Source organism: Eretmochelys imbricata, chromosome 9 (genome assembly GCF_965152235.1).
Source record: "Eretmochelys imbricata isolate rEreImb1 chromosome 9, rEreImb1.hap1, whole genome shotgun sequence".
Lineage (NCBI taxonomy): Eukaryota > Metazoa > Chordata > Testudines > Cheloniidae > Eretmochelys > Eretmochelys imbricata.
The window spans coordinates 43556782-43583706 of NC_135580.1; the positions used below are offsets into that span (position 1 = coordinate 43556782).

At 41.2% G+C, this 26925-nt stretch overlaps 1 protein-coding gene across 1 annotated transcript in view; it reads left to right on the forward strand.

The window, feature by feature from the left end:
* The window catches only part of LOC144270318 (glypican-5-like), a 599436-nt gene that overhangs the window by 226702 nt on the left and 345809 nt on the right, over positions 1-26925 (forward strand). Inside the window, exons 4-6 of the mRNA XM_077826708.1 lie at positions 2149-2282; positions 10812-10871; positions 12944-13069. Coding sequence (XP_077682834.1) covers positions 2149-2282; positions 10812-10871; positions 12944-13069 — 320 coding nt within the window. The remainder of the gene's footprint in view (positions 1-2148; positions 2283-10811; positions 10872-12943; positions 13070-26925) is intronic.

Sequence of the window (26925 nt, forward strand, 5' to 3'; positions counted from 1 at the left end):
CAGCAAGAATCCAAATACTCAAATGGAATAAGCAAGGAGACAGAGGCAATGGCTCCCAATACCAAATTAAATGCTATGCTGGATGATGGATTTTTTTGTATTGCTTTTGATGTATTTTTAAAGTTTTTAATGTAGAAATAGATATTGAAAGATGATAATTTTCACCTTATAACATGAGGACTGTTGCCCTATTATTAATAGTTATCTGTACTACAGTATTGAAGGGTATTAGTGTGCTAACATGCAGGGGCAGTACCTGGACCCCAGTACACAAGGAGTTAACACCAACTTCACTTTCCCCTCCCCTTGGAAAATCCTCCTGGGAAGGGCTGCTGAAAAAAGAGCAGAGGTGAATGTTTATGGGTCGGCCTGGGAGCTGAGTGATTCCATTTTGCTTATGGAAACATGCACTGATTTTTATCAACAGAGATTTTCTTCTGCTGATTCCTACTTGTTTAGTCCTCCTGTGACACCCCCAGCATACACTGGTGTTGTGTTCACAGCATATACACAGATAAGTTAGTTAAAAACGGAAATATTCTTGCTGGAAGGCTACAATGTAATACTGCTTTGTTTCTTAGAAATCAGAACAATATTGCACAAGAACCCCAAACAGAGGATGAAAACAGGCTGCTCCCTAAGGCAGAGAGGCACAACTCACCCCATCTTGCTTTAATTGGCTCTCTTCAAATTGACTCTGCTTGCATCCACCACACTTTGCAAGCAGGACTGGTATCTGCCCCTGCTTCTCCTTCCACACTCTTAAAGTGATAGCTTCCAATTCCAACACAGTCCTCCTTCCTGGAAGAAGCTAGTTTACAATAAACAATTTAATTTGGGTGAAATTCAGATGTTGGCTATTTTAATTAGGAGGGAATAATTTAGGGACCAAAAAATATATGCAGACTAAAACTTTGAAACTCGAGTGCCCAATAGAGCCTAGGCACTGAACTGAGAACCTGTGGCAGCTGTGAGGGCTCACTAAAAGTAAGGCTGCCTTTACTTAAGTCTCTAAATGTGGATTTAGGTGTCTAACTTTAGGTACCCAGATTTGGAAATTTGTCCATAAATCCCAGACAAACCTTAGTTAAGACTGAGTTACTATTAGAAATAGCGCCCTTAAAAATTATGTTAACAGAACGCTGTGCAGCAGTTAAAAGAAACAAAATGTTTAAAAGTCAGGAAATTCAGTGAAGGTTCATTACCACCCTTAACTCTGACCCCTGTATCTCACCCTATGCCAGTTGCATTTTCTTTATGGGCCACAGGCATTGCTAGACCCACCTACATCCTGTGTCTTGACTGGTAAACAACACCTGTGTATGGACTAGATGTTCAATCCTCCCCCAGTTCAACCAGCAGTTCTGAACACAGACACCAACATCCTACTTCTTATGATCTCATACAGGCCAGAGGCACAATCGACCCTCCATGCATCCTTCTGCTACAGACTAGAGCCTACATAATTTTGCACCTTACATTTTAAAGCCCAATAAGGTCTGAAGACCCCAATTTTACCCCGCCCTCCTGATTCAGGCTAGAAAAGCTTCTGTAACTAGCCTGTTCATCCTCCAAATAAGGGTCTGAGCATCCAGATACAAGCCAGAGATCCACCTTACTCCATACACCTTATAACTTCTGGCCAGATTGCCAGATAAAGACAAGTGGGTGTGGAAACACTTTCTTCAACTCCTGTCCTATAGAAAGGCCCCACACCAATGTGTAGTTCTTGCTAGGCAGCTTTCTTATGCCCGATGTCCACACACATTGCACTTCAGGTTGGTCACCAAGTCAAGTGAAATTGTGGTGTAGGAAAAGGGGATTGAGGCTCACTCTTGGAGTCCATCTCCAGGTGTGGCACAGTTGGGACACTGCATGATGTCCTAGTAGCTGGTAAATTGTCGGTAGCAATCATCTATGTCATGCCTGTTGACATTAACACTCTAGTGCAGGGGTTTGATCCCAAGAAAACAAGGATCCATCTGCCCCGGACAGCCTGCCCCAGACAGCCTCTTGTGGTGTGGTGCAGAGATTCCCTCATACGCAACGTGAGCTAAAATGGACAAACTTGCTTCTGTGCTATTTAATCTGCTTTTTACTTCAAACAACACAATTACATTTGTTTTTTCCCCTCCTTCTTTGTTACAGGTTGACAAAGTGTGTGGACAGCCCCAAGAAAGAGAAGCAAAGCCTTCACCAGATAATATAGGGCAAGCAAAAGACATGGCTGAAACCCAGGCTCTCACGATGGCTCACTCTGCTAATCTAAACAATAAAAGGAGGTAACCCTACGTGAAACATATCTCTAAGTGCATTGAAATAAACCTTATTCCTCATAGTTTGCATTAATTATTTCTCATGCAGGAGTGTTTAAACCCAATTCTGTCCTCTGATATCCACCCACAACAGTCTTAGGCTTTCCTCGGAGGTGGTGCTAGTCCATTGGGGGCCCTAAACTGGAATCTTGTTGGGACTACCCACACACAACACATAATAAAAAGCAAATAAGGGGGCCCCTTGAGCTGCTTGGGGGCCTAAGGAATTGCTTAGTCTGTTTAGGCCTAGCGCTGGCTCTAGTTTTCCTGGTAGTTGCGTAGATGTATTTGAGGGAATAATTGGTCCCTGTAGTGCTTTCCAGTTGAAGCCTGACAGTATTTCTTGCAGGCCAGTCCTGATGTCGTTAATCAGTATTGACTCAGTCTTTAATTTGGCAAACTCTTATCATAAACAATGGGAGCTTTGCCAGAGTAAAAACTGGGTGACTTCAGGACATTGCCCTGTAGGAGTCCATTTGCTCCTGGCCTTTAAGGACAATTGATATTGGGATGGATCATCCATGGGATGGGCTGCATGTGGGGGGAAGGGGGAGATTTCCATGATGCAGCATTACTCCCCTTTTCTGTAGTGGAGGAAAGAATTTGGCATACACATTCCTCCCCCAGTTGATTAGGCAGTGGGCTTCTGGTGAATTTTCAGGGATTGAGCAAGGCCAGGTCCATATGCGTGTAGGCCCTGTGCCTCCACGTTGGCTCCAGCCTTCCAGCCACCTGTCAGTGCAGCTACAAAGTAGCTGTGCTACCAAGGTGTCCCTCTGCCATGGTTCTCGTGTGCCTAAATTATGTGGTGGGGAAGAGGGAATTTTGTGATGTGCATCCTCTCTGGCCCCTCCCCGGCCTACACACTATTGCCCCCAAGTTCCCTGATCTTCACTCCCTCGCCCACGTGAACCTTAGATTAGGGTTTGGGTGGGGACGGAGGATGTGCCACAGAAGGGGGCGTGTCTCTCTGTGGAGTGTCTCTTCCATGTGTGGCTTAGGGAAGCTGATCCTACCCAGGGTATGTTTAAGTGAATTTCAGTGCCAGTTTACAAGAGAATTCCAATTACTTATTACTGGCTAAATTAAATCCTGCTATGTCAGTATAAATCGGGAATAATTTCGCCGAAGTTAGTGGAGATGGGTCTGGATTTACACTGGTGTAACTGAGAGCAGAGTTTGGCTTTATTCCACTTGAGTGCCTGCCTCGATGAGTTCAGGCTGTAAGATTTGCACCCACATCTATTTTGATTTTTTCCAAACCTATGTGCATTCCGAAACCCAAATACGCTGTCTTAAAAAAGAAAAAAGAAAAAAAAGTTGTGACTACAGTGTACTTCTCGATCACATTCTTCGGCAGTTTGCAACCAAAGCACAGCAACTTGTGCTGGTGTTTGGGGCTAACTGATTTTCATTGTGCAAGCTGCATGAAATGTAAAAAAGCAAGCAGCATGGCTGGTAAAAAGTAAATTAGATTTTAAAAATTCCGTGGTAATAATCTGAAGTATAAACTGAAATACAGTTAACAGAATTTGTTTTTTAAATGTACTGGTCTGGTTCTGTCCCTGACAAGATCTATCTCACTATCTTCACTCAGCATTGCATTTTTAGCAGAATTGGCCTATGAGCCAGATCCTGAGCTGGTGTAAATGAGCAATGGGTCACACTAATTTATACAGCTGAGGATCTGGCCCTGAGACTTTTAATTAACCAGAGAACAGCCCTTTGATATTTATTACTATAGATACCAAAGAAAATATAATAAAACTAATATGCTACTAATTATAAAATGTTGCCAGAAGCTGGTGAATGCATCATGACATCAGCTGAGCTGAGCACATCCTTACATTTCACTGATTAGTGTGATGTGTTATGGAAATGTAGTGAGAAAGGTGTGATGAAGAACCAGCATACTAGAAGTTAACATATGAGCTGGTGTTGGTAAATATGTGGGGGATGGACTTCATCTTTCCAAGACCTGTGGGAAAACAGGTTGCGTAAAGTTTGTGCTTTGCTTTTGGAAATAACTGGAGAGCTATAAATATTGAGAAATATACAGTGATGGACTTACTATTCTTCATATGTCATTTAATCGCATATGTTATCAATAAAAAGCAATTTTAGCTCATATAAAATTTTATAACTGATGTATGAAATCCTAAGTGCAGTGAGTTATGTTAAAATATATTTAGACAGGCAGATATCTTAACTGTTATGGAGAATCTAGTTTATGAGATTCATTAATCATAATGCTATGTGGTGCCATGACTTCTGGAAATTTAAAATACAAGGAGCAAGATTTTCAGTTGTGTATCTAGGTACTAACATGGCCCCACAGCAGGCCACAGTAACTAGTGGATTTTATCAAGACCCTGGGAGGTAGGGAAGTATTAGCCCCACTTTACAGAAAGGAAACTGAAGAACTGACTAGATATAGTGATTTGCTGAGCCAGGAATAGGACCCAGGTCTCCCAAGTCCCAGTCTATTGCTCAGCAAACAAAACTATCCTTCCTACTCATCCTGAATTCAATGGAGATACACCAGTGTACATCAGCTGTAGATCAGGCCTGTAACCTTTGCAGAATGATTCCAAGTTCAAAGAGAAGCATTAGTGTGGTTTACCATGTTTCTTTTCCCAACACACTGGGGGAATCACAGTGATCTGTGCTACAGCTCCTAATCAGACAGCCTGTATTTAAAAAAAAATAGAGAGAGAGAGCATTGAGCAGTTGTTTGCCAAGCCCACTATTCTGTAGTAAGCTCCACATGGGCACAGGGCTCCATCTACGCAGAGCCATATAAAGAATCATGGCCGGAATCATGAACATCTTGATTTTCAAAAGATGCTGTGCAGCTGCACCTTTGAAAATCAGGCCATACTGTGATGAATGACTAGCGGATTGAATGAACCTTTTTCCCCCTCTGCATTCCTCTGAGACAATTACTTATCAGCCTAGCTGCTCTGCTTTTCCATTCTCGTTCTGGTAGGATCTGGTTGGGAGCAGGACCTTCTCAGTTCAGCGTTCCTTTTCATGGAACTCCCAGGCCTCGGGTGCTGTCCTCTCCTTGCTGCTTTATGATCCCCGAACGGGCCCTCTTGTCCGGTGAAATCCCTTGCTACGCTGTTCAGTGAATGTGTGACCATTTAAATTTAAGTTCCCTTTCCCCAGCTCTGGATATTTTCTCCCTCTTTCCCCATAAACTCCTCTTTTGTTTTTGTGTGCCCCATCTTCTTTCATTTGTTCAGGGGAGTGACTCTCTCTGCTTTGTTCTGTCTCTAGCTCCTCCTTTCTCATGCTCTACAGAGCTAGAAGCAGAACAGTGAGTTACCCAGCTCATCAGCCATGACAGGTTGCTTATTGGTTGTCCCCGTAACTTGCTCATGTTGAGAGAAGAGGGTCAGTGGGGATTCTGTGCTGCCGTGGCTCTCTTAATTCAAACACAAGCTGTTCCATGATTCTTCCCTCTCTCCACTGCAGCCCAGGGCCTGTTCCTGCTCTCTCCCTCCCACAGGGACCAATTCTGTGTAGCCTGTAACCTGCACGCATCCTCTGTACTCATTCTTTTGCTTTCAATCCCACCACGACCTAAGCCTCGGCATGCAGACACACACACACAGCCACTTCCTCTTCCTTGGGATTTCCGTATGACCAGTAAAGCAATCTACATTACATCAGTATGATACCTCTGGCTAAATAATAGGGGCCGCACCACTTACACTATGTCAAGGTGAAAATAGCAAGTTTTATTGATATGGGTTTGACTTAGTGTTCCAAAGAGAGGTTTTCCAATAGAGTATCTACTGAAACTGCCTCAGATGCATGGAAAGTCCTGAAGACAAATATGTACAATGTGGCAATCAAGAGCTTTGGAAAGAATACTAAAAAAAAGTCTGGTGGTTTGTAGACCACTTGGAGATACTGCTGCCACTCGATGAGAGGAAAAGATCACCTACAAAAGTCTACTCCTACTACTGATTCACTCAACAACCTAAAAGAAGCTCGTAAGGTTGTTCAAATAGTTTCTAGGAGGTGTGCTCAAGAATTTTGGCTGGGTCTCTATGACAGCGTCCAATAGGCGGCTGATGCAGGTGACAGTAGATGGTTATATGAGGGCATTAGAAAGTCCATTTGTCCGATAAAGAACAAGACAGCTCCGCTGAAAGATCTGGATGGCAATAGCTTAGCTGATAAAGGGAAGCAACTGGAGAGGTGGATTGAGCGCCATGGAATGATATACTCAAGGGAGTCTGTAGTAGACCAACGTGTGTTAGTGGAAGTGCCTGGGTTTGAAGTTATGACTTTGCTGGATGCCAAATCTACTCTAGAGGAACTTGAACAAAACATCAAAAAGATTCCCAACCACAAAGCTTCAGGATCTGACTGTTTACCTGCTGAAATCTATAAATGTGCAAACAAAGACTTGCTGCAAAGATTGCACAAGGTACTGCTACTCTATTGGAAGGAAGAAACTGTTCTGCAAGATTTTAAGGATGCTCGCTTCATCCAACTCTATAAAATTAAAGGAGCCAGAAGTTATTGTAATAACCACAGAGGTATATCTCTTCTTAACATCGTGGGGAAAATCTTAAGCTGTATTCTTTTACCTAGACTTCAAACTTTAGCTGAGAGAATCTCTCCTGAGAGCCAGTGTGGCTTCAGTTTGGGAAGGTCCACCATAGACATGGTCTTCTCTGTAAGACAACTGCAAGAAAAGTGCAGAGAGAAGCGTATTCCACTGTACATGGCTTTTATAGATTTAACAAAAGCCTTTGACATGGTTAGTTGGTTAGGGCTTCAGAGTGTTCTGACGAAGCTTATATAATGAAATCCTTACACCGTGGCATGAAGGCAACTGTAATGTATGAAAACCAAAAGTCTCACTCGTTTAACATCAATAATGGAGTGAAGCAGGGTAGAATATGAGCTTCTACAGTGTTTAATATTTACTTTTCTTTCCTGCTTCCACATGCATTCTGTGACGTTCAAGAGGGTGTCTATCTTAGCACTAGACATGATGGAGGTTTGTGGCTCATAATGTTTATGCCCTACAACATCTTATTACCAAGTTCTCTGATTCATGCAAAATCTTTGGGCTAGCACTAAGCTTGTAGAAGGCTATCATGCATCAAAGCTCTTCAGAACCAGTTCCAGATATCACCTTAGATGTTATTCATCTGAATGTTATTTACCAGTTTTGCTACTTTGACGCTATTGTTACCAGCAATGTAGATCTTGATGCTGAGCTCACTAGTAGAATCAGCAAAGCATCCAAGAACTTTGATCTTTTGCAAGACAGAGCCTAGAACAATAACAAATTGTCAACTAAAGTGAAAATCTGTATTTATGACTGATGACAAATATGCCATAAGACTAAACAGCTTTGATATAGATGCTTGCATAAAATTCTTTGAATAAGATAGCAAGACAGGGTGACAAATGTGAAAGTGTTAAATCATGGTGGTATGTCATTCATGGGAACATTGATTTGTAAGAAAAGACTCAGGAAGCTTGGATGTGTCAAGTTAATGGTGGATTACTGGATCCCAAAGAGTGTGCTGTACTCTGAAGCTCACAAAGGGACTAGAAAGAGAGGCAGAGTGCTGCACAGATTTTGAGATGTGTGCAAAGATCACTTTGTATCTGCGGATGATTGGAAAAGGAATGCAGAATGCTGCTCTGTTTGCTAGAGTCAGCTTGTAGATGGAGCAAGGCATTCTGAGGCGGACTGGATCAAGCTTTTGTGATGACCAGGGACAGAGGAGGAAAGAATCTGCTGCTCAGATTCAGATCATTGCTAGTGCATGGATGTACCCTACCTGTGGATGGGAGTGTCACTCACACATCAGACTCAGCAGTCATCAAAGAACTCATCAACACATACACCATGCTCTGTAAAGAGCAACAGTACCATTGATTTACTGAGGGATTCCAGAGTACTATAAGATAGAGTAGACGTTACTCAGTAAACTAATTCAAAATGCTGATACTCCATCCCTGACCTGGCAACCTACTCAAATACATACTTAAATTCAGCCCAGGACTTCAGCAGGTGCCTAGCTATAAGCACATGCTTTAATCCCTTTGAGTGCAATGGGATTTAAAGATGTGTTTCAAGTTAAGCACATGTCTAAGTCCTGTGCTGAATAGGGATGGATTCTGAATTAAATCTTTTAATCACATGCTTAGCTCTGGGACATCTCATGCACTTAAAATTAAGCTCATGTGTTAAGTGCTCTCCTGATATAACATGTTTGTATTTTGCTGAACTTTTTCTCTCACTAAAATGGATTCCCTAATTCATCTCCGTGTAAATTCAGTTCCTGCACCTTTTTTTCTTAATTCTACTAAATCTGTTTCCTTTGGGACAATGCACGATGACTGAAATTTGTACAAATACTGCATGGTCTTAGTAAATTTCTAACTCTGAATGTATTTACAACACTACAGCATGAAGAAGATATATAGATTTAATTACCTTTTTTTAATTGCACAGCACTCTTCAGAGATTAACTGAAACTTGCAACATTGCTGTTGTAGTCATTTCTTAACCTGGAGGTTACTGTAATGTATAGCAGGGATGTCAGGAAAAGTGAAGCTACATGATGATGTAGGAATACACAGAGCATATATCTCAATCAGTAAATTGGGATTTTATTGTTTATTTCAGCACAAAACACTCTTTGGGCTTGGATCAGAACACTTGGGAAAGCGAAAATACCCTCCTTTAGTATCTGTTCTGTATTTAATATATTTTTCACGCCACTAAACACAGATTGGATACAGATCTACCTACAAATATAGAAATATATTCTGCTTAGCAAAGAAATAAAACATGGCATTTGGTCTCTAATTAGAGAAGGCAGCATTTGAAATCTTACTATGTCAGGGTTTCATTGTTCTTTTGTGACCCGGTAGTCTTTTATTTTTATTAAAATAACTAATTTTGAGTTTCTTAAGAAATGTATGAAATCAATTCTACCTATTTGATTTGAATTAAATGTATCTGTTGGCTCTAACTGTAGGTGTGTTTAATGCTCGAATTTTATCAAAGAGGAAGTATAAAACACATTGTTAATGCCAACTGCAAATCAAATGGCTATGGAGAAGATTAAAACAACTCAGAACAAGTGTTGGTAGTCTGACCCATGCAGATAGTGCCCATTGGCCATTGTTTTTCCCCAGCATAAGGGCTGCTTTGTGTTTAGCTGGCCCACTAGGAGCATCACCCCAGTGCAAAGGGGACCCTCTAGTGGCACAGCATGGAACTGGTGTAGCAGTACTCCCATGCCACCATCCCTCCATGTGGTCAGTATGGGAACATGGTGGGTTAATGAGGAAGTGGTCAGGGCATCTCAGCACACTGGCCATCCATGGATGTTATAATGGCTTCTCAGGGCCATTAGCAGTCTCAGTAATTTAGAGCAGCCTTCCTTTGCTACCTTATCCCCCAACTCTCGGACTTCCACTTTGTGCTGCTCAGTGCTGTTGAAAATATAGTACATTTTCTTCAGTAAAGCTTCACTGGGTATCTAAGGTGCACAAGGGTCTGTGTTGCCTTTTATGTGCATGTATAGCTCCCAACAAAGCCATTGCATTATGCAGAAGTACTGAGGGGTGATTAGACATCCAGAGCCTGATCTTACACTGATTACTCCTGATTTATTCTGATGTAAATGAGAGCGTCATCAGGCTCCCCCCACCATATGTGAAATAGTTAATCCAAATATTTCTATACAGCTCAGGATGGCAGAACCACAAAACACATATGTATGCTTGAATCTGGACTGCTAAAAGAGCCATTATCTTGTGGAAATGTGGGCTTTCGTAGAGAAATCCATTTTAGTTGTTTCCTCTGGCATGATCCTGTGAACTGGCTTTTCTACTTTGGAGGGTGGTTCTTATGCACATGAAGTCCTGTCTCATTCAATGCTATCAGTTGTTGAGTCCCAGAACTGAACAGCACAAAAAATCTGTACTTGCATAACCATGAAAAGATTAAACAAATTGCTCATTACCCTGAAAAACGAAGAGTTTCCACTTGTACTTCCTTTTGTGTGGTGCGCAAAGCCATTTTTTCCTATTGTTTTCTCATATACATAAGAGCTGACCTGTATTTACAACTCATTCATTCCATATATGGATATGGTAGATTTCAAGTCCATAGAATTTATTTTTAGCATGTTGTTGTATTTGCTGCATTTGTAATTGTAATTTTTGTTTGAAGCTATCTTAGGAAAAAGCTCTTCAACCACCAGCCTTGATGTTTTTCAGTAATGCATTGACATATTTTTAATTGTATCTGTACTTTGGAAAATCTCATGATAGTTTTCCTCATTTGTTTTCTGAGATAATCCTGTGCATGTGCTTGATGACCCTTTCTTTCAAATAATTTTTACTTTTTTCTCATTTCTTTTCTTCATTTGCCTGAATTCCTGCTTCTCCCCCACCCCCAACCTCTTCTGATTGATGCTTATTCTCCCCGGCCTATTCCAGTTCTCTGCCTCTGAAAGCTTCAAAGAATGACAAATCCAGAAGTTTGAAAAAAATCTCTCGGTAAGAATGAAAACAAGGTGACATATTTTGTTGTCTCTTTGTGTAACTCATCCAAATTATAAGGCTCTTGGTTCCATTACCAACTCTGATCTAGGAAAGACAGATGTTTGAATACAGCTACTTTAGAAATCAGTAATGGTTTATTACCATGTGAACCGCTGGAAAATACAATTTTCCTATTAAAATTTAAATAGTTTTCCTTTGTAAGAAATGAAAACAGTAGAAATCAACACGTAATTTTATATTTGCTAAGATATTATTTTGAGACTTTGTGTTTATGTATGTACAACATAAACTGAAATCTTTCAAGAATACCAAAGGACTTTACAGCTTTGGGAAAACAGGGTTAAGATGAACAGCACACTCTTAGAAGAGTGCATTTTGAGAGAGCAGTGTGTTTGGTAGACTGACCAACCTTCAAGCTAGGCATCTCTGCAACCTTCATACAATTGATAGCCCTTAAGACGATCCTATGGGGGCAGGTAGTGATGTATCTAAGTCATAGGTTTACTACTTATTTAATTACTGCACCAAGCAGAGAGAAAATGTGTGAGGAGGAGGAAAGGGAGAGGCAGAGGTGCTCATTCCATGCTTGTGAACCCAAAGTGACTGCACAGTTCTGCTAAAATGACATGAATAGGCTCAGATCATATCTTCCTTAGAACCAAATGATTGCCCTCATGTTAAAACTACAACAGCTGTGTCCCTGCTAGGCTTTAACCATGTGTTAGTTACCCCATAGTAGCTAAAACTTGGTTGTAAAACCTCTTATTTCCTAGTGAAAACTAGGCCTAAGAAGGGCTAGAGGAAAAGGAATCCATCCCCCAAACCCATGGTGTGGCAGGAGTGGGTGTCTAGCGACTCTGGTGTGTTTGCTACATTCTGGGGAGTTGAGTCTTGCTAAAGGCCCCCTTTGTCCCCAGCATAGTAACAAATACCTTGACAACTCCCGTGCAGTGCGACCCACCATATCACCAAACCCCTTGTCCATGGAATGTCGCCCTATACAGCCTGCCCCCTGGAAGCAATTGAACCAGAATGGTTTTGTTGTCTTTCCACACTGCAGTGTTGATGGCATGGGAGAGCAGGAATAGCAAAACTGACCTTTAGAGCGCTAGTTTCAGTTTTTGTGCATGGCTTTGCATCATGTCCAGAACAGTATTTTCATAGCACCAAGGCTTAGACATGAAGGGTACCAGTTAGGAGTACCTAAGGTTACAGAAATACTTCCCATAATCTCACTCCTTGGAATTCTAAACACAGAGAAATACTCTGGTATCTGAGGTAAAGCTGTGGTCATGTGGGTAAATATTTATTTTATATGGTTACCTCAGTAAGACAGGTATAATCATGTATTAGGACATCAGCTGGTTGCCCCTGGGAAGGAATTTTTCCCTCCATTCAACATCAGACAACAGGCTCTTTGCACTATCCAGACTTTTTGTTTTTCCTCCAAAACATGAAGCACAGGCCACGACTACTGGCAGGGCACCAGACTTGATGAGAGGGAGCATCCTTTTTAAGACAAAGCTGACATGGAAGGCAATGGTGGGGTGGTACTAACCCCCTCTCAACAAGGTTGGCTTTTCTACACTTGAATTGTATGTTCAAGTCACCTAATGGAGGACTGCATGGTTGGTTATAGGTAGCCTTTTCCATCCAGTAATAGCACTGACAGCATCTTAATTAATCACTGCCTGGCTGGGGGGAAGGGTAAAAATATTGTCTTTTAGTTATAGACAGAACACATCCATTTAACAGAAAACAAATAATGTTTTCTCTGTTGATACAAAAGCTTTAAATGAATTTTTCAATCCATGTGGGATGCACTAATGCTGTTTGTTAACGCGACCTTTTAAACACAATGTAATCTATTAATGCTGTGGTAAATAAGGATGGAGGATACATCAACAACAGGAATACACTTTAAACAAGAGCAAATTAACTTTGCTAGATTTTTTCTTTTTGAAAGGGTTGCAAACTTTTAATTTTACAGAACCATGAACCAAAGATTTAACTTACCCCAGGAATTCACTGCTCTGCTGTTAATTTCTTCTCTTCCTAATTTGTAGAGAGTTCATCAACTACATGAAACGATCCCGAACCTTTTATGCCTCTATAGCAGAAAGGCTGTGTGATGGGGACCTGGTGATGCGGGACAGCTCGACTTGCTGGAATGGAGAGGACGTTGTGGAAAGGTAATTGAGAGAGTCAAATTTTGTACTGAAGATGGACATATTTACGTAAACAAAACTGGCTTTCCAGATCCTCCTGGTGCTTTAAAAAGCTCTGTATTAGATATGATGCATTGTCTTGAAATGACATGTTACTTTATATACTATAAGCAGTTTAATGACCTTCATGATCCTTAAATATCTGATCATTTTATTAACCCATGAGATTGCGCTAATGGGGTCTTCAAATAGTGTTGTATAATCTCTATGAGGAAAAAAAGCGTTTTGAATTATAATGAATTATACAGTGAACTGAAACACTTTCCAAAGAAGACTGAATAACACTGATTTTGGGCCCACTTTTCAGACACTGAAGCCCTACAATAACTTGCTGATCCAGTTGCAGATCTTCCTTGCTGGGAGAATAAGGGTCATGCTTTTAACAGTAAGGGCGGGGGGCACGCTAGGTCCAGAAATACCAGATCATGCTGTCTTGATCTTTTTTTAACCTGCATACCAGTAAAGCTTTTCAATGGGGTTAAGTTGGTTGCTTTGAGTCTTGAAAGTAAGAAGAAAGAAGGAAATGGTGCAGCTGTGGTACGTAGGTCATTCTGAGTGTGCAGACTACTTTGTTTTATAAGCAAAATGGGAGGGCAAAGAGTATGTACCACAATTGTTAATTAGACTCCTAAAGTATGCCTATACTGCAATAAACCCCTCACAACTGGCTCAGGTCAGATGTCTAGGACTCACAGGGCTCAGGCTGCAGGGGTGTGAAATTGCAGTGTAAATGTTCAGGCTTGAAGTGAAGCCTGAGTTCTGGGACCCTCTGCCTTCATAGGATCCCAGGGTTCCAGAATGTCTACACCGCCATTTTATAGCCCCACAGCCCAAGCCCCACAAGCCTTAGTCCACTGACATGGGCCAGCTGTGGGTGTTTCACTGCAGTGTAGACATACCCCTAGAGTTTAATGAAGTTGGTAGGGTAGGAATGGAACTTTCAGTTGGATGCTCTATTTCTCACCTTGGATCATTTCATACCCAGTCTGCCCCCTTCTGGTGGCATAAGTATGTGCTTCTTTGACCTCTTAAACACTATGGCCCCATGTGTTTGTGTAAAACAAAACAAAACAAAAGCCTTGTCAGCAGACAACAATATTTCATTTCCTAGGCACAATTATTGCTATAATTGCTGAAGTCTGCACTGGCTTCTAGGTAATGGTGGGTCCAAGACTTTTGTTCACACTACAGAGAGGACATGAACACTTTTAAAGCTAATGAGGGTCCAGATGGAGGCCCCAACCCTGCAATATGTTGTGCCTAGTCAGATTGCTGCACCCCTGCACACCATGTTGAAGCCAGCCATAAAAGTCAACTCATCCATGTGCTTCACATTACAGGATTGGGGTTCACAGGCTCTATCGTGCCCCTGTACTGTGGAGGTAGTGCAGCTCCAGGTCCTGTGCGCCATCTTCCCTCTGCCCCTTCCAGTCCATGCAGGGCTGGGTGTAAACTTGCCCTCACATTTAGTGAGAAAACTTCCAAACCGATGAAAGCAAATAACCGGAGCATTACAGAGACTGGTTGATTGAAAGCATAACACCGGTTTCATTTTGTGTACTCTCTGAGCAACTGTGGAACTACGGTAAGATGAGGCCATGCTATGTTTCAGATGAAGCTGAGATACTGGTATCAGCAGCTACCGTCAGGGGACAGGCAGACTAATGTAGATGGATTATTTGTTTCTTTGGAGAATTTGACATTGCATGAAATGGTTTGGTTTTAATCCGAAATATGAGTGGTTCAACGTGCAACATGACAAATGTGACAAATTCAGTTACAGAAATCTAACAAGCACCTCCCACTGAAAAATGACTTGCTATGGTTGTAAAGCGCTTTTCTGTGCTGCGCTCTGATGGCATTACAGTACACACACACATTCAGTATGTTGATGTGCAGCATCTTCAAGACGTGTTTTCTTGAAGCTTGTTCCAATGTTTAGAGCCTTTTGGAATTCTTTGCAGATATTGTTAGTCGGAGTGCTGCTAAAGGGGCACCGCTAGAGCAAGGCCTCTGAAATAATTACGGATGGATAGTCAAGGAGCAGGAATAATGTCTTGGATTGCTGAAGGGAATGCCCTGTACTGCAAGAGTAGCTTGTACTCCACCAGGTTTGCTCTGATGCTAAGCTACTGTTCAGAGATGGAGAGGGGGCAGGGCTATGGCCTCAGAAACATCCTGGCCTGGCTTGTCCTCTTGGACCCTGAAGTGCCATGATCTGTACAAGATGGTCTCCTGCTTTCCAGTGCTCAGGGAGCACTAGCAACAAAACTATGTTTCTCTCTTTTTTAGTAGCCCAATCCTGCCCTCAACTCTTGCTGGAGGGGCATGTGGTGTAGGTAAAGAGATGCAGAGGGCACTCTTGGGCCGGCAAGCAGTGTGGCATCAACAAGAGAGCAGCCTAAAACCTATTCTGAATTATGCCAGCTACCAACAGCCCTGACAGGTCATAATGGGATTCAGCAGGCAGGAAAGCATAGGGAAGCTCTGGTAGTGCCTGTTCACCCCAGACATCCCCTCTATTCCAGCAGCAGGGAGAGGGTGAGTGCTGGGAAGACTGGCTCCTATGCCACTGGATGATCCATGCGAACCAGAACTGCTGGGCTCTCCCTGCAATGGGAGCTGCTCAGGGTGCAGCACCAACTTTAGGCTCCTATTTTTGAAAACCTTGGCCTCAATCCCAAGTGAAATACATTAGGTGAGAAAAATACTTTAGGAATTTGTAGTTCTTTAATATTCTTCATTTGTTCCTCAGGTAATATGAACCAGCTGAAGTCTTTGTACTGAAATTCAGAGTTGGATATTTAGTTGAATACTGCATGCAATTGTGGTCGCCCCATCTCAAAAAAGATATATTGGAATTGGAAAAGGTTCAGAAAAGGACAATAAAAATGATTAGGGGTATGGAACGGCTTCCATATGAAGAGAGATTAATAAGACTGGAACTTTTCAGCTTGGAAAAGAAATGACTAAGGGGGGATATGACAGAGGTCTATAAAATCATAACTGGTGTGGAGAAAGTAAATCATCATCATCATGTTCCTATTACGCTTCTGGCATTTAGGGCAGCGACGAAGCTCCTCCACTCCTGTCTGTTTCTGGCAGCGATTCCCCAACTGTGCCCCAGGTTTTTCAGCTCGGCTGCCACAGCTCTTTGCCATGATGTTTTCGCGCGACCTCATTTTTGCTTGCCTTCAGGTTTCCATCTTATTGCTACTCTGGTGATGGAATCAGTTTCCATCCGAAGCACATGACCGATCCATCTTCAACGCCTCCTGGCAATGATGATGCTCAGACCCTCTTGGCTGCACTGTGTCAATAGATCTTGGTGTTCTGGGCCAACATATGTGGAGGGTTTTTCTGAGGCAGGCTGTATGGAATGAAAACAGTTTGGACATGTCATACTTTCTCATTCCCTAGCATTCTTCACTGTAAAGTAGTGTTGAAAGTATACAGCGCTGACAAATCTTGAGTTTGTTTTTGGTGTTGTATTTTGATGATTTCCAGACTGTATTTAAGCTCCTGAAGGTGTTCCTGGCTTTATTGATTTTGTTCGGGATGTCCTGGCTTGTTCCACCATCAGGGTGCTACCCAACTATGTGAATGTTTCTACATTGGTGAGAACATAATCCTCTATGCATACTGGTGATGGTGAGGCAATATTAAGGGCCATGATGTCTGTCTTATTGTGGTTGATTTTCAGTCCAATTTGCTGGCTGAATGCATTGAGTCGAGTTGTTTTTTCTTGTATATGGTGTTGGATATGTGATAGGAGAGCGACATCATCTGCAAAGTCCAGGTCTTCAAGGGATGAGAAGTGTGTTCATTTAATGCCTCTTGGCATGTCTTCTGTTGTACGCTGCATTACCCAGTTGATGGCAATGTTGAAGAGGATTGCAGACATGACACACCCCTGATGTACTCCTGTTTTGACTTCAAAACTGAGCTCACTGTGATCAACACTGCATGTAAAGTTGAAATAGGAGCTTTTGATGACGTTGATTATATGGAAAGGAATTCCATATGCCTGCAGAATGCACCATAGGCTGGTCCTGTAAATGCTATCAAAAGCGTTGCCATTGCCATTCTAAGCACTGTTTTATTATGTTTTGTAGAGTGAAGATGTGGTCTGTGCATCCACACACTTTCCAAAAATCAGCTTGCTCTTTTCTGAGAATGCTATCGAATAAGGAGGTGTTATTTATTCCTTCTCATAACACAAGAACTAGGGGGTCACCAAATGAAATGAATAGGCAGCAGGTTTAAAACAAACCAAAGGAAGAATTTCTTCACAAACACACAGTCAACCTGTGGAATTTTTGCCAGAGGATGTTGTGAAGGCCAAGACTATAACAGGGTTAAAAAAAGAACTAGAAACATTCACAGAAAATAGGTCCATCAAGGGCTGTCCCTAGCCTCTGTCCCTGGCCCTCTGTTTGCCAGAAGCTGGGAATGGGCAACCAGGGAAAGGATCACTTGATGATTACCCATTCTGTTCATTCCCTCTGGGGCACCTGGCACTGGCCACTGCTGGAAGACAGGATACTGGGATAGGTGGACCTTTGGTCTGACCCAGTGTGGCCATTCTTATGTTCTAGTTTGGTTTTTGCACTGCTCAGCCATTACTAGAAATTTGCAAGTCTGCACACAAAAGTGTCATAAAAGTAAAGTGATTGGGATACAGTTTTTTAAAGGAGCTCATGAAAGCGCTTTTTAATCCCAGAAAGAAAGACTCAGAAGAGCCCATATAAAGAGATCATCCAGCATGGAAACAGGCAGAGAGCTATGTCATGTGACAGTATATTTACTTTTGTTAACTGTAAAAGCGATGGAAAAAACAGTTATTTTAGTCTCTCCCCTCTCGTCCCAGCCCAGTGAAATCAATGCTGTAGAATGTGCTTTGCTCTCTCTGTGGGACTCTTTCCAATGTCATTTCTGGTGCTCTGCGTATGAAGATTTTACAGAATAAGATAACATCTACTCTAGGGACAGAAGAGGGTCTTTGAGTCTAGCCATGTCCAATACTGTTATTGACAAAATGTGTTTCAGTGCATTGTAACTCAAGCGGATCGAAAATTTTCCAGATGAATGTTTCTTCCATCGGAAAATGCCAATTCCTTAAAATCACAAATTCAGTGGGAATGTGTAGATTATGACGAAATTATGTTTTGAGCTGCATTTTATTTTATATTAGATCATAAATTACAGTGATACATTGTTTCAAAATGTTTTATCAAAACAATACAATTCAGTTGATCTGAAACAATTTTTTTGTGTGGACATTTCATTTCACTGGAAATTTCAAAATGAGATATTTTTGATCCAATCTGGAACAAAAACAAATTTTGAAATCACCACGTTTCCCATGAAACAGACACCCCAACAGCTCTATTTATCACACTATGTGTAAATAGCTTCAACGTAATTGAATAAAAGACTATGGTATCTGGAGATAACTTGGAAATTTAAAATTTAAAGAGCTAAGTGTATGACAAATGATTTGCATGCAGGCTAATTTTGGAGATGTCAGCAACAGTGTAATATTCTAAATAGTAGTTTATAGTGATATAAAAAGAGTCAGGCCCTTCACTGTTTAGTACTGGTAGGGTTATAGAATCAGAAATGTAGGGCTGGAAGAGAACTCAAGAAGTCAAACAAGACAGTCTATCCCTCTGTGAGTCTGGTCAGTGCTTCTGTTCCAGGATCCTGCAGTGCAAGAGCCATACTGCAGGATGCACATTAAGTGCTTGTAAAAATTTTTCAAACAAAATAATTTTCTGCCCCCAAAGTCGGGCCTCATAGAAAATTATTACAGGAAAACTTTGTGTTCAATGAATTTTTTTCCATTTTTTAGTGGAAGGCTTCTAAAATAAATTAATTGTTTTGTTTGATTCCAAATCTGAATTTTTCCTTTGGTTTTTGATAACCCCCAAAATATTCCAAATACTGGAAGCTAAGAACATTTGGAAAAGTTATATGGTGGTAAAGTTGCAGTGAGTCATTTTTCCTCTTGACAATCTGTAAGTTTTGAAAAGTTGATAGAGAGAGGGAGGGAGAGAAAAGAGGAATAAGTGGGGGTTGAAAGAGGAAAAGAAAAATCTGAAATGTTGAAAACATTTCCCTTTCCAAAGCCCAAGTACAATGGAAATTTTGATTCATATCTAAAATGTTCACCCCAAAATGGAAAAAATTTCAAATGAAAATTGTTCATTCAAAATTTTTGGCAGGAAAAAAAAATGTGTTTTTCAACCAGCCCTGTGCACATGGCGGTAAAGGAGGAGAATGTACCTCAGGTCATGTGTGTTGCTGACAATGCTACATGTAATAGCTGGTTGGGGGGGTTGATGTGCCCCCTTGCTGGCAAATATAGCTTCTTTCAGAACCTAACAGGCTGGCATAGTAGCCAGTTCTTCCTCCTCATGCCCTCTTCAGCCATGAGTAGAAATATTGCCTTGCTACTTGCCTGAAGATTCATTTCATTAATGCTCTTTCTCCCTTCCCAGTACACCAGAACTGCCACGGTAAGATTTCTTCGATAATAAATAGCACTGATCCCAAAATATAGACTTACTGCTGTATCAGATAATAGAGCTCCAGTATTAATATGGTGGGATCTCTTTTGAACCTTAGCTTGACGTTACTCAGCCTATGAAACTGGCAGCCATCCCAGCTTTTATTTCCTTGTCCCTTCTTGTATTTCATATGGATATCTGGAAACTGAGCAATATTTATTTATGGCATACACTAATTGACATTCAGGCTCTTTGGGAAAAATAAATACAATGCTTACATTATTTATAACACACAAATGCAACATAAAACACCACGAGACGGTCTTCAAAAATGGGCAGGTACATCAGTCAGCAGATATAGCTGACTGTTAAGTTCTACCAAATGATCTGGTGTGCAACATTCACACTGTAATGTCTCATTCTATTGTAGCTTTCTAGATCATGTCTGAGACTTGAAATGACCATACCATGATGTAATATGATGGCAATGTAAAAAAGTTGGCGTTGTGTCAGAAATTCATAAAAAAATATATTATGAAGAAAAAATGTTTGAGACTGAGTGTTTTGTGCAGATTTGTGACTAGGCAAGGGCATGCTGTTCAGATGAGCAACAAAAGACAGCCCCACCAATGACCTGCAAGCCGATGCACTAGGGCCTTCATAGGTTATGGAATGACACCAGTAGGAGTAAGCTTTCTCTCCCCCACTTGCCACTAACGCTATCCTGCCTGCGAATAGAGGTTTTTCTTGTGGGAAGGAAGGTTTCACGATTATTTCATGAAACCTTGTGGGAAAAAAGTCTGTCTATAATAATCACAGGGTACTTGTATGTCCCCAGCCCTTAGTGTAGTACCTCACAACACCCCTATGAGGAACTTTCTGTGATTTGCAAATACTTCTTCCTTGCTGCTGTTTGAAACTCAATCCCTTTATTCTTTAAGTAGGGCCTCTCATCAATCACTAGAGGATTCTGCCTCTCTTTGCCCCACTTACCAACCAGCAGGGTAAAAAGTCTCAATACATTTTGAAGTGGACTATAAAGGCCCAGTCCTACAAGGTGCTGGCTTCACTGGGAGCTGAGGACGTAGATTATCAGGCTGTGTGTATAGGCCTTGTTGTTGTTAGTGAAGAGAGGGATCAGAGACTTGGGTGATGATTTTCAGCACTGGGTGCCTAAAGTTCAGCTCTTGAGTCCATGGGCATTCAGAGGGAACTACCATGTGCTAATCTGTTATGAAAATTGTACTTATGTAGGTCCCTAAGGGCCTTATCCAAAGCCTCAGTAGGAGGTTTTCCATCGGCCTCATTTGGATCAGATCCCAAAAGAAAAACATAGGAACCTAACTTCCTATGATCTAGGTATATAGTTGAACTATCTTTTCTGATGCAGTCCTTTTTATGTGGCTGGAGAAAGGAAAAGTAGCCCAGCTGGTACACTCTTGGTCCAGGTGCAGTGTAGAGATTCTCTGGTGATACTCTCTGAGGAATTCAGCATTTTAGTAGGAGATGTACAGGTACTTAGAATAGGTACACTATACTGAAATTAGACAGTCTGTAACCTGATCTTAGATTATGTATTAATTATATTGATTACTTAAGAATCTCCAGTTATCACTTGGAGGGTAGACAGGTTCTTGCCCCAAGATCAGGCCCAGTATTATTTAAATTATTATATAGTTGGGAACCCTGATTGCACAGTTGCAACACTCACAATATAGGAACTCTTTTATATTTACGGGTATAGTTTATCATATACTCACACTATCCCTTGTAGAACAACCTGAAACATTAGCCATCATCTTCCTCATCACCTTCCCCATCATCACCAGTAGCCATCATTGTGGCACCTCCCAAGGACTATATCTCTTTTTCCTACTGCCCCTAGGCTGGGACGCCACTTTTATAATATGTTACAGTGACGCCATGATGTTCAATGTATACAGTGTTCAGTAGGGGATTTTTCCCTCCTCCTTATTTGTATTTCCTCACCTCACTAATGTTGGAGTGTCTTTTTCCTGTAGGTTAGTATTTCAATTATCTCAATTTATTATATACATCAATTCGTTATCATAGCCCTTTTGTGGTTGGATATCACATTAGTTATTTCTGTCCTAACTGGTTATTTCAGTTCTTTCCAAGTTCTAAGTTGTGGTGTACCTGTTAAGTTTAAAAGGGTATGAACTTAGGAAAGCCCCTATGCCAATCTGCTTTAATGCATACTCTATATTAAACGTCACAGTCATACATGGACCTTATGCTTTAGGTCCATTTATCTAGGTGAAAGGCCCCAGACATATGAATTACTGCTGAATATAATGCAAAGCAGAATATAATGCAAAGCAGTAAATATAATGAAGGCAAACTAGCCCACTGGGCTACAGTAGCAGTGAATATAATAAAGCAAACTCGTCCACTGGGCTACAAGTTATTTTAGCAAAGTTTGTGCCGTTTCCATTTCAAGGCAGATGATGCAGTAATATATATTAATCAAACACAATTAATCTAAATCTAAAACAGTTGAACAATTGTGAATAAACTTGGTGTTCATTAAAGTGAAGTACTAGTGCAGCTGACTGAGCCAGGCATGATACAGACAGGCATTATGCACATTTCTCCCTGTCGCTGTGCCAGCGAGCCTCAAAATCCCTCTGATTCTAGAGCCAGACCTATCTAGAATAATGAATCATGCCACATTGTAACTACTCATGCCATGTCTTTGCAGTATGGCTAAATAGTTCCTAGGAGGACACAACCTCCCACTTTTTCACATGTGAGCTAAACTGATGAATACGCTGTGGAAAGGCATCATTATTACTTAAATGTTGCAGTCTTGTGGATTCCAATGCAGGGTTTGGCACAACCAATGAGAACTGTGAAATTACTGCTGACATATTGGATCTGATGCCTTTACTGATCAAGTCCTCGTGACTGCTTTTACAATTAAAAAACCCACCACATAATTACCATTTTCTTATAGTGACATTGCAATAAGCTAAAGAACAGTGTTGCTGTTCCTATGCAGAGAGAAAACACGAGTAGGGGAAAATTCTAGTGTAATTGGCTTCAATGGGAGCTGCAGATAATCAGCACTTCTGAAAATTAGGCCACTTGTATTTAGGTGCCTAAATATGCCTTTAAATCCCTAACTTAGACACCCAAATTTGAAAATTTTGGCTTTACTTGCTTCATGCTTCAGATAATACAGATCTCACAAGGGTGTTGTGAAGCTATAATTAGTGTTTGCAAGGCATACAGAAATGCTGTATCAGATGCTGTGTAAATTAGTTCATATTATACCCCGGCAGAATTCCAGCAGCACAGTGCCCTCTAGCACCCTGCTTGTGCAATGGCTCCATGGCACTCTGCTTCTGAGACAGCAAGGCATCATGAACAGCCCTCCTGGCAGCCCCTGTCTACTCCTTGGAAATCTCCCATCCCAGTACCGATGCATGTTGACACTGCTCAGTTTGTGAGCTCTAGTGGGATCGCAGCATGTATTGGCATGGCTGCAGGTGGTAACCCAAATCTAGACTACCTCTGTGGCTGCTTTTGAAGCTACTTTTTCAATTACACAGGCGTATTAGAGCATAGTGAACCTTCAGATAGGTCTGGGTCGTGGAAATGAAAGCTTTCAAGTTCTACAGGGAATTGTTCCTCAGATGGAGAAAATCCATAATCATGGGCTGGATGTAGAGTCATTTTGTATGGTTTTTACTGATCAAAGTGATGTGGTATTTCTGTGTCAACCCCACTTTTAAACTAATGTCCCAGTAGAAAAGTCACGATTGTTAAGGTGTATAAGATTAAAATTCAAAATGATCTGGGCAAACTGGAGAAATTGTCTGAAGTAAATTGGATGAAATTCAATAAGGAGAAATGCAAAGTATTACACTTAGGAAGGAACAATTAGTTGCACACGTACAGAATGGGAAAAGACTGCCTAGGAATGAGTGCTGTGGAAAGGTATCTGGGGCTCAGAATGGATCACAAGCTAAATATGAGTGAACAGTATAACAACACTGTTGCAAAAAAAGCAAACATCATTCTGAGATGTATTAGCAGGAGTGTTGTAAGCAAGACACTTGGACATTTTGCAAAAGTCTCAAGCAATCTAAGAGCATTCATTCCATCATAACATTTCAGTAGTGCTAAGATGAGTGCTGTAGTTTACTGGAGACATAATGGACTTTGGTGGAGTGAATCTCTAGAAAGGAGAGCAACTGAAGTGGTTATTGTGGTGCATTGAGCTACAGTATGTATTAGCAATGACTAATCTAAGGGAGTGAAAAAATACTAGACTGTATCAAGAAGAACTGAATTTACTTAAAAAGAAAAGGAGTACTTGTGGCACCTTAGAGACTAACCAATTTATTTGAGCATAAGCTTTCATGACCTTTTCTTTTTGCGAATACAGACTAACACGGCTGCTACTCTGAAACCTGAATTTACTTAGGGCTTGCTACACTTACATTTTATAGCGCTCTAACTTGCTGGCTCAGGGGGGTGAAAAATCACCCCCCTGAGTGCAGCAAGTCAGAGCGCTTTAAGGCGCTAGTGTAAACAGGATCCGAGTGCTTGGAGCTAATCCCCTCATGGAGGTGGATTACCAGGAGCGCTTTGAAGTTTCCAGTGTAGCCATGCCCTGAGATTTTTCTGGTTTTCCACAGTCATCTAAATATTTCCAAAGTAAATGAAATGCTGCCCTAAAATCTGGATAATTATTCAGGATTTCACAGTGCTCCCTTCTGACTAGTCCATCCAAAAATATTTTCAAACTTTTATTTGTGGTTCAAAACCTAATATCTTGGGCCCGCAGTCTTGCTTCCATTTAAATAAATTAGAATTTTCCCATGGGAACAAGAGCAGGACACTAATCATTAAATAAAATAAAAAGCAGTGCTCAATTTAGGACCAAAAATGAAAGCATTCATAATATTAATCGAATTACACTTAAATCAGAAATTACTAGGAAAAATCCTCACTCTAAAACATTATATTTGACTTTGAGGTAATTTTTGTTGCTTTTATGTTCCCGGAAAGAGCAACAGTTGCAGTAAAACAGTTTCCTGGTCATATTTTTATCAATTGTAAAATGTCAGGACTGAAACTTACAAACCTTACTCTGTCATATGGTTTTGACACCTGCTTGTATGAAACTGCTACATTTTGAACATTGCAAGTCAGCACTTGCAGTCATAACATTGTGTTGTCACAGTCCCTGTGCATTTGATGGATGTCACAGACACTACAGTTTTCAATAAGTAGAATGTTATAAGTTTGTAGTTGATTTTCAAGAGATCTAGAGTAAAAAGCCATTGGAAAAGTAAATGGAATTACAAATTATATAATGTAATCAAACACTGAGCATGTGCTTCTTGTTTTAAATGAAAAGGGATTTTTATGGCTTTACTAAAGTTTATGTTCTTAATTAAAGATTAAGAGCAATTATGATCCTGGATCCTGCTATTGTTTCCACTAAGGCAGACCAGGTATCTGCCTGCACTCTGTGCTAGTGGCTCCAACTGCAGGATCAGGGCCATAATTCAACTTGGGATATAAAGTCCCACTACCTCTGAATCATGCAAAACTCCCATTAATTTCAATAGGAGTAGGCATGGCCTTCATTTAGGAAAATTTGCTGTTTAGCTTGTTGAACCCTTCTGCTGATGTCAGATCTTGTTTAAATTAGCGATGAATGAAACTCAAAAGATCCCAGCAACTTGATTCAATTTGCTTCTTCTTTTTTTTTTTCTTTGGTCTGGAAATTGGGTTGGAAAAAAACAGGTTCACTCAAGATTTTTCAGGGCTTCCAGGTTTCAACAAGGTCAGAAATACCCAAAGAATCGCCTTTCGATATTTTCATGTGTCTGGCTCTAGGTCCAGAGAAGACAAGGAAGTGCAGAGGGGTTTTGTTTTGTGTTTTTGTTTTTTAATGATAAATTACTGAGTCTCTTTATATCAACTTTACATATGGTTTGATTTTGGACAAAACTTAGGCCAGTTCTCTCTCAGTTTGAACCAGTTTGCCCACATCATGGGGTGTATGAACCTCACACTGGCAGGGACATGGTAAAGGGGAGCCAGAGAGCCATTCTGTGAAGGCACCTGGAGGGAGAGGGAGACAAGTAATTAAGGATTAGACCCAGCTGGGGACAAACAGACTGGGTGGTTCGTACAAAGGAAGTGTTGCAGGTCCAATAAGGGAGGACTGAGAGTAGAGAGAGCTTGCAATATAAGCTCATACTGGCTCCAGGTGGTGGCCCAGAGGGCCAGAGCCATCCTGTGAAAGCTCCTCAGCAACAAACTGAGAAAAGGGGCACAGAAAGACAAAACTACAGGGAGGGAGGCAGGAGAGCACAGTTCCATGACAGATGCTGCATACAGGCAAAAGTAAGAAACAGCTCTGGGAAGGATCACAAGAAACAGGCCCTACTTGCTTATCACAAGGGCCTCAGGCTGGAACCCGAGGAGAAGGCGGGCCTGGGTTCCCCTTATGACCCTCCTAACAATGGGTGGTATAAGCCTCTGGAGTGAGGGAACAAGGACTATGGAGCCCAGATCAGGGCTGAAGTCCGGGTGCAGAAGAACAAAGACCTCGTGCTCCGTTTGGAGTTTTTGCTACCCTGGAGGGGATGAGTCTCGCTGTCTGTAGTAAGAAGGAACAGAGTAGCTGCCAGCAGAGGCAACAGACACAGAAGGGCTGCTACACTATGCCTAGCCGCGAGAGAGCACACTAGCTAGTGAGTGAACCTTCTACAGTCCATCTCTAATTTAAAGAGACACTGTCAACTTGACATGTAGTCAATTAAAAAGAGCATTTAAAGCATACTATTTTCTAGGTAGTGCACCCGCCTGCAGTCTCCTTGCCAATCATATTTTCCTAATATTTTTTAAATTCTCTCCCCTGTTGCTGTGTGAAAGACAGATACCAGCAACACAAACAGTGAAACCGACTATATTCAAAGGGTGGTCAAATACACAAAGAGAATCAAATGAAAAAGTGAAGATAATGTGGGTATTTCTCCCACCCCCGTCCCATCCCCGGTAATCTCTTTCTGTTCTAGGCATCTTAGGTGTTACTCATAACAATAGCAGGTAAAATCCTTTCAGACATGTGATTTTTGAGTTGCCCACTCCCAGTTAAATCCACCAGGAACCACTAGCTTCCTTACTATTTTTATCCTGAGATCAGTTCATGTATATGCTACAGAGCTGAGTAATGTGCCTAAGGTATAAATAACCTTTGTAAAAATGCTTAAAGATTGTAATTTTTTTGGTTGTTTTTCTGTCTATTTCTCCAGGCTCCTT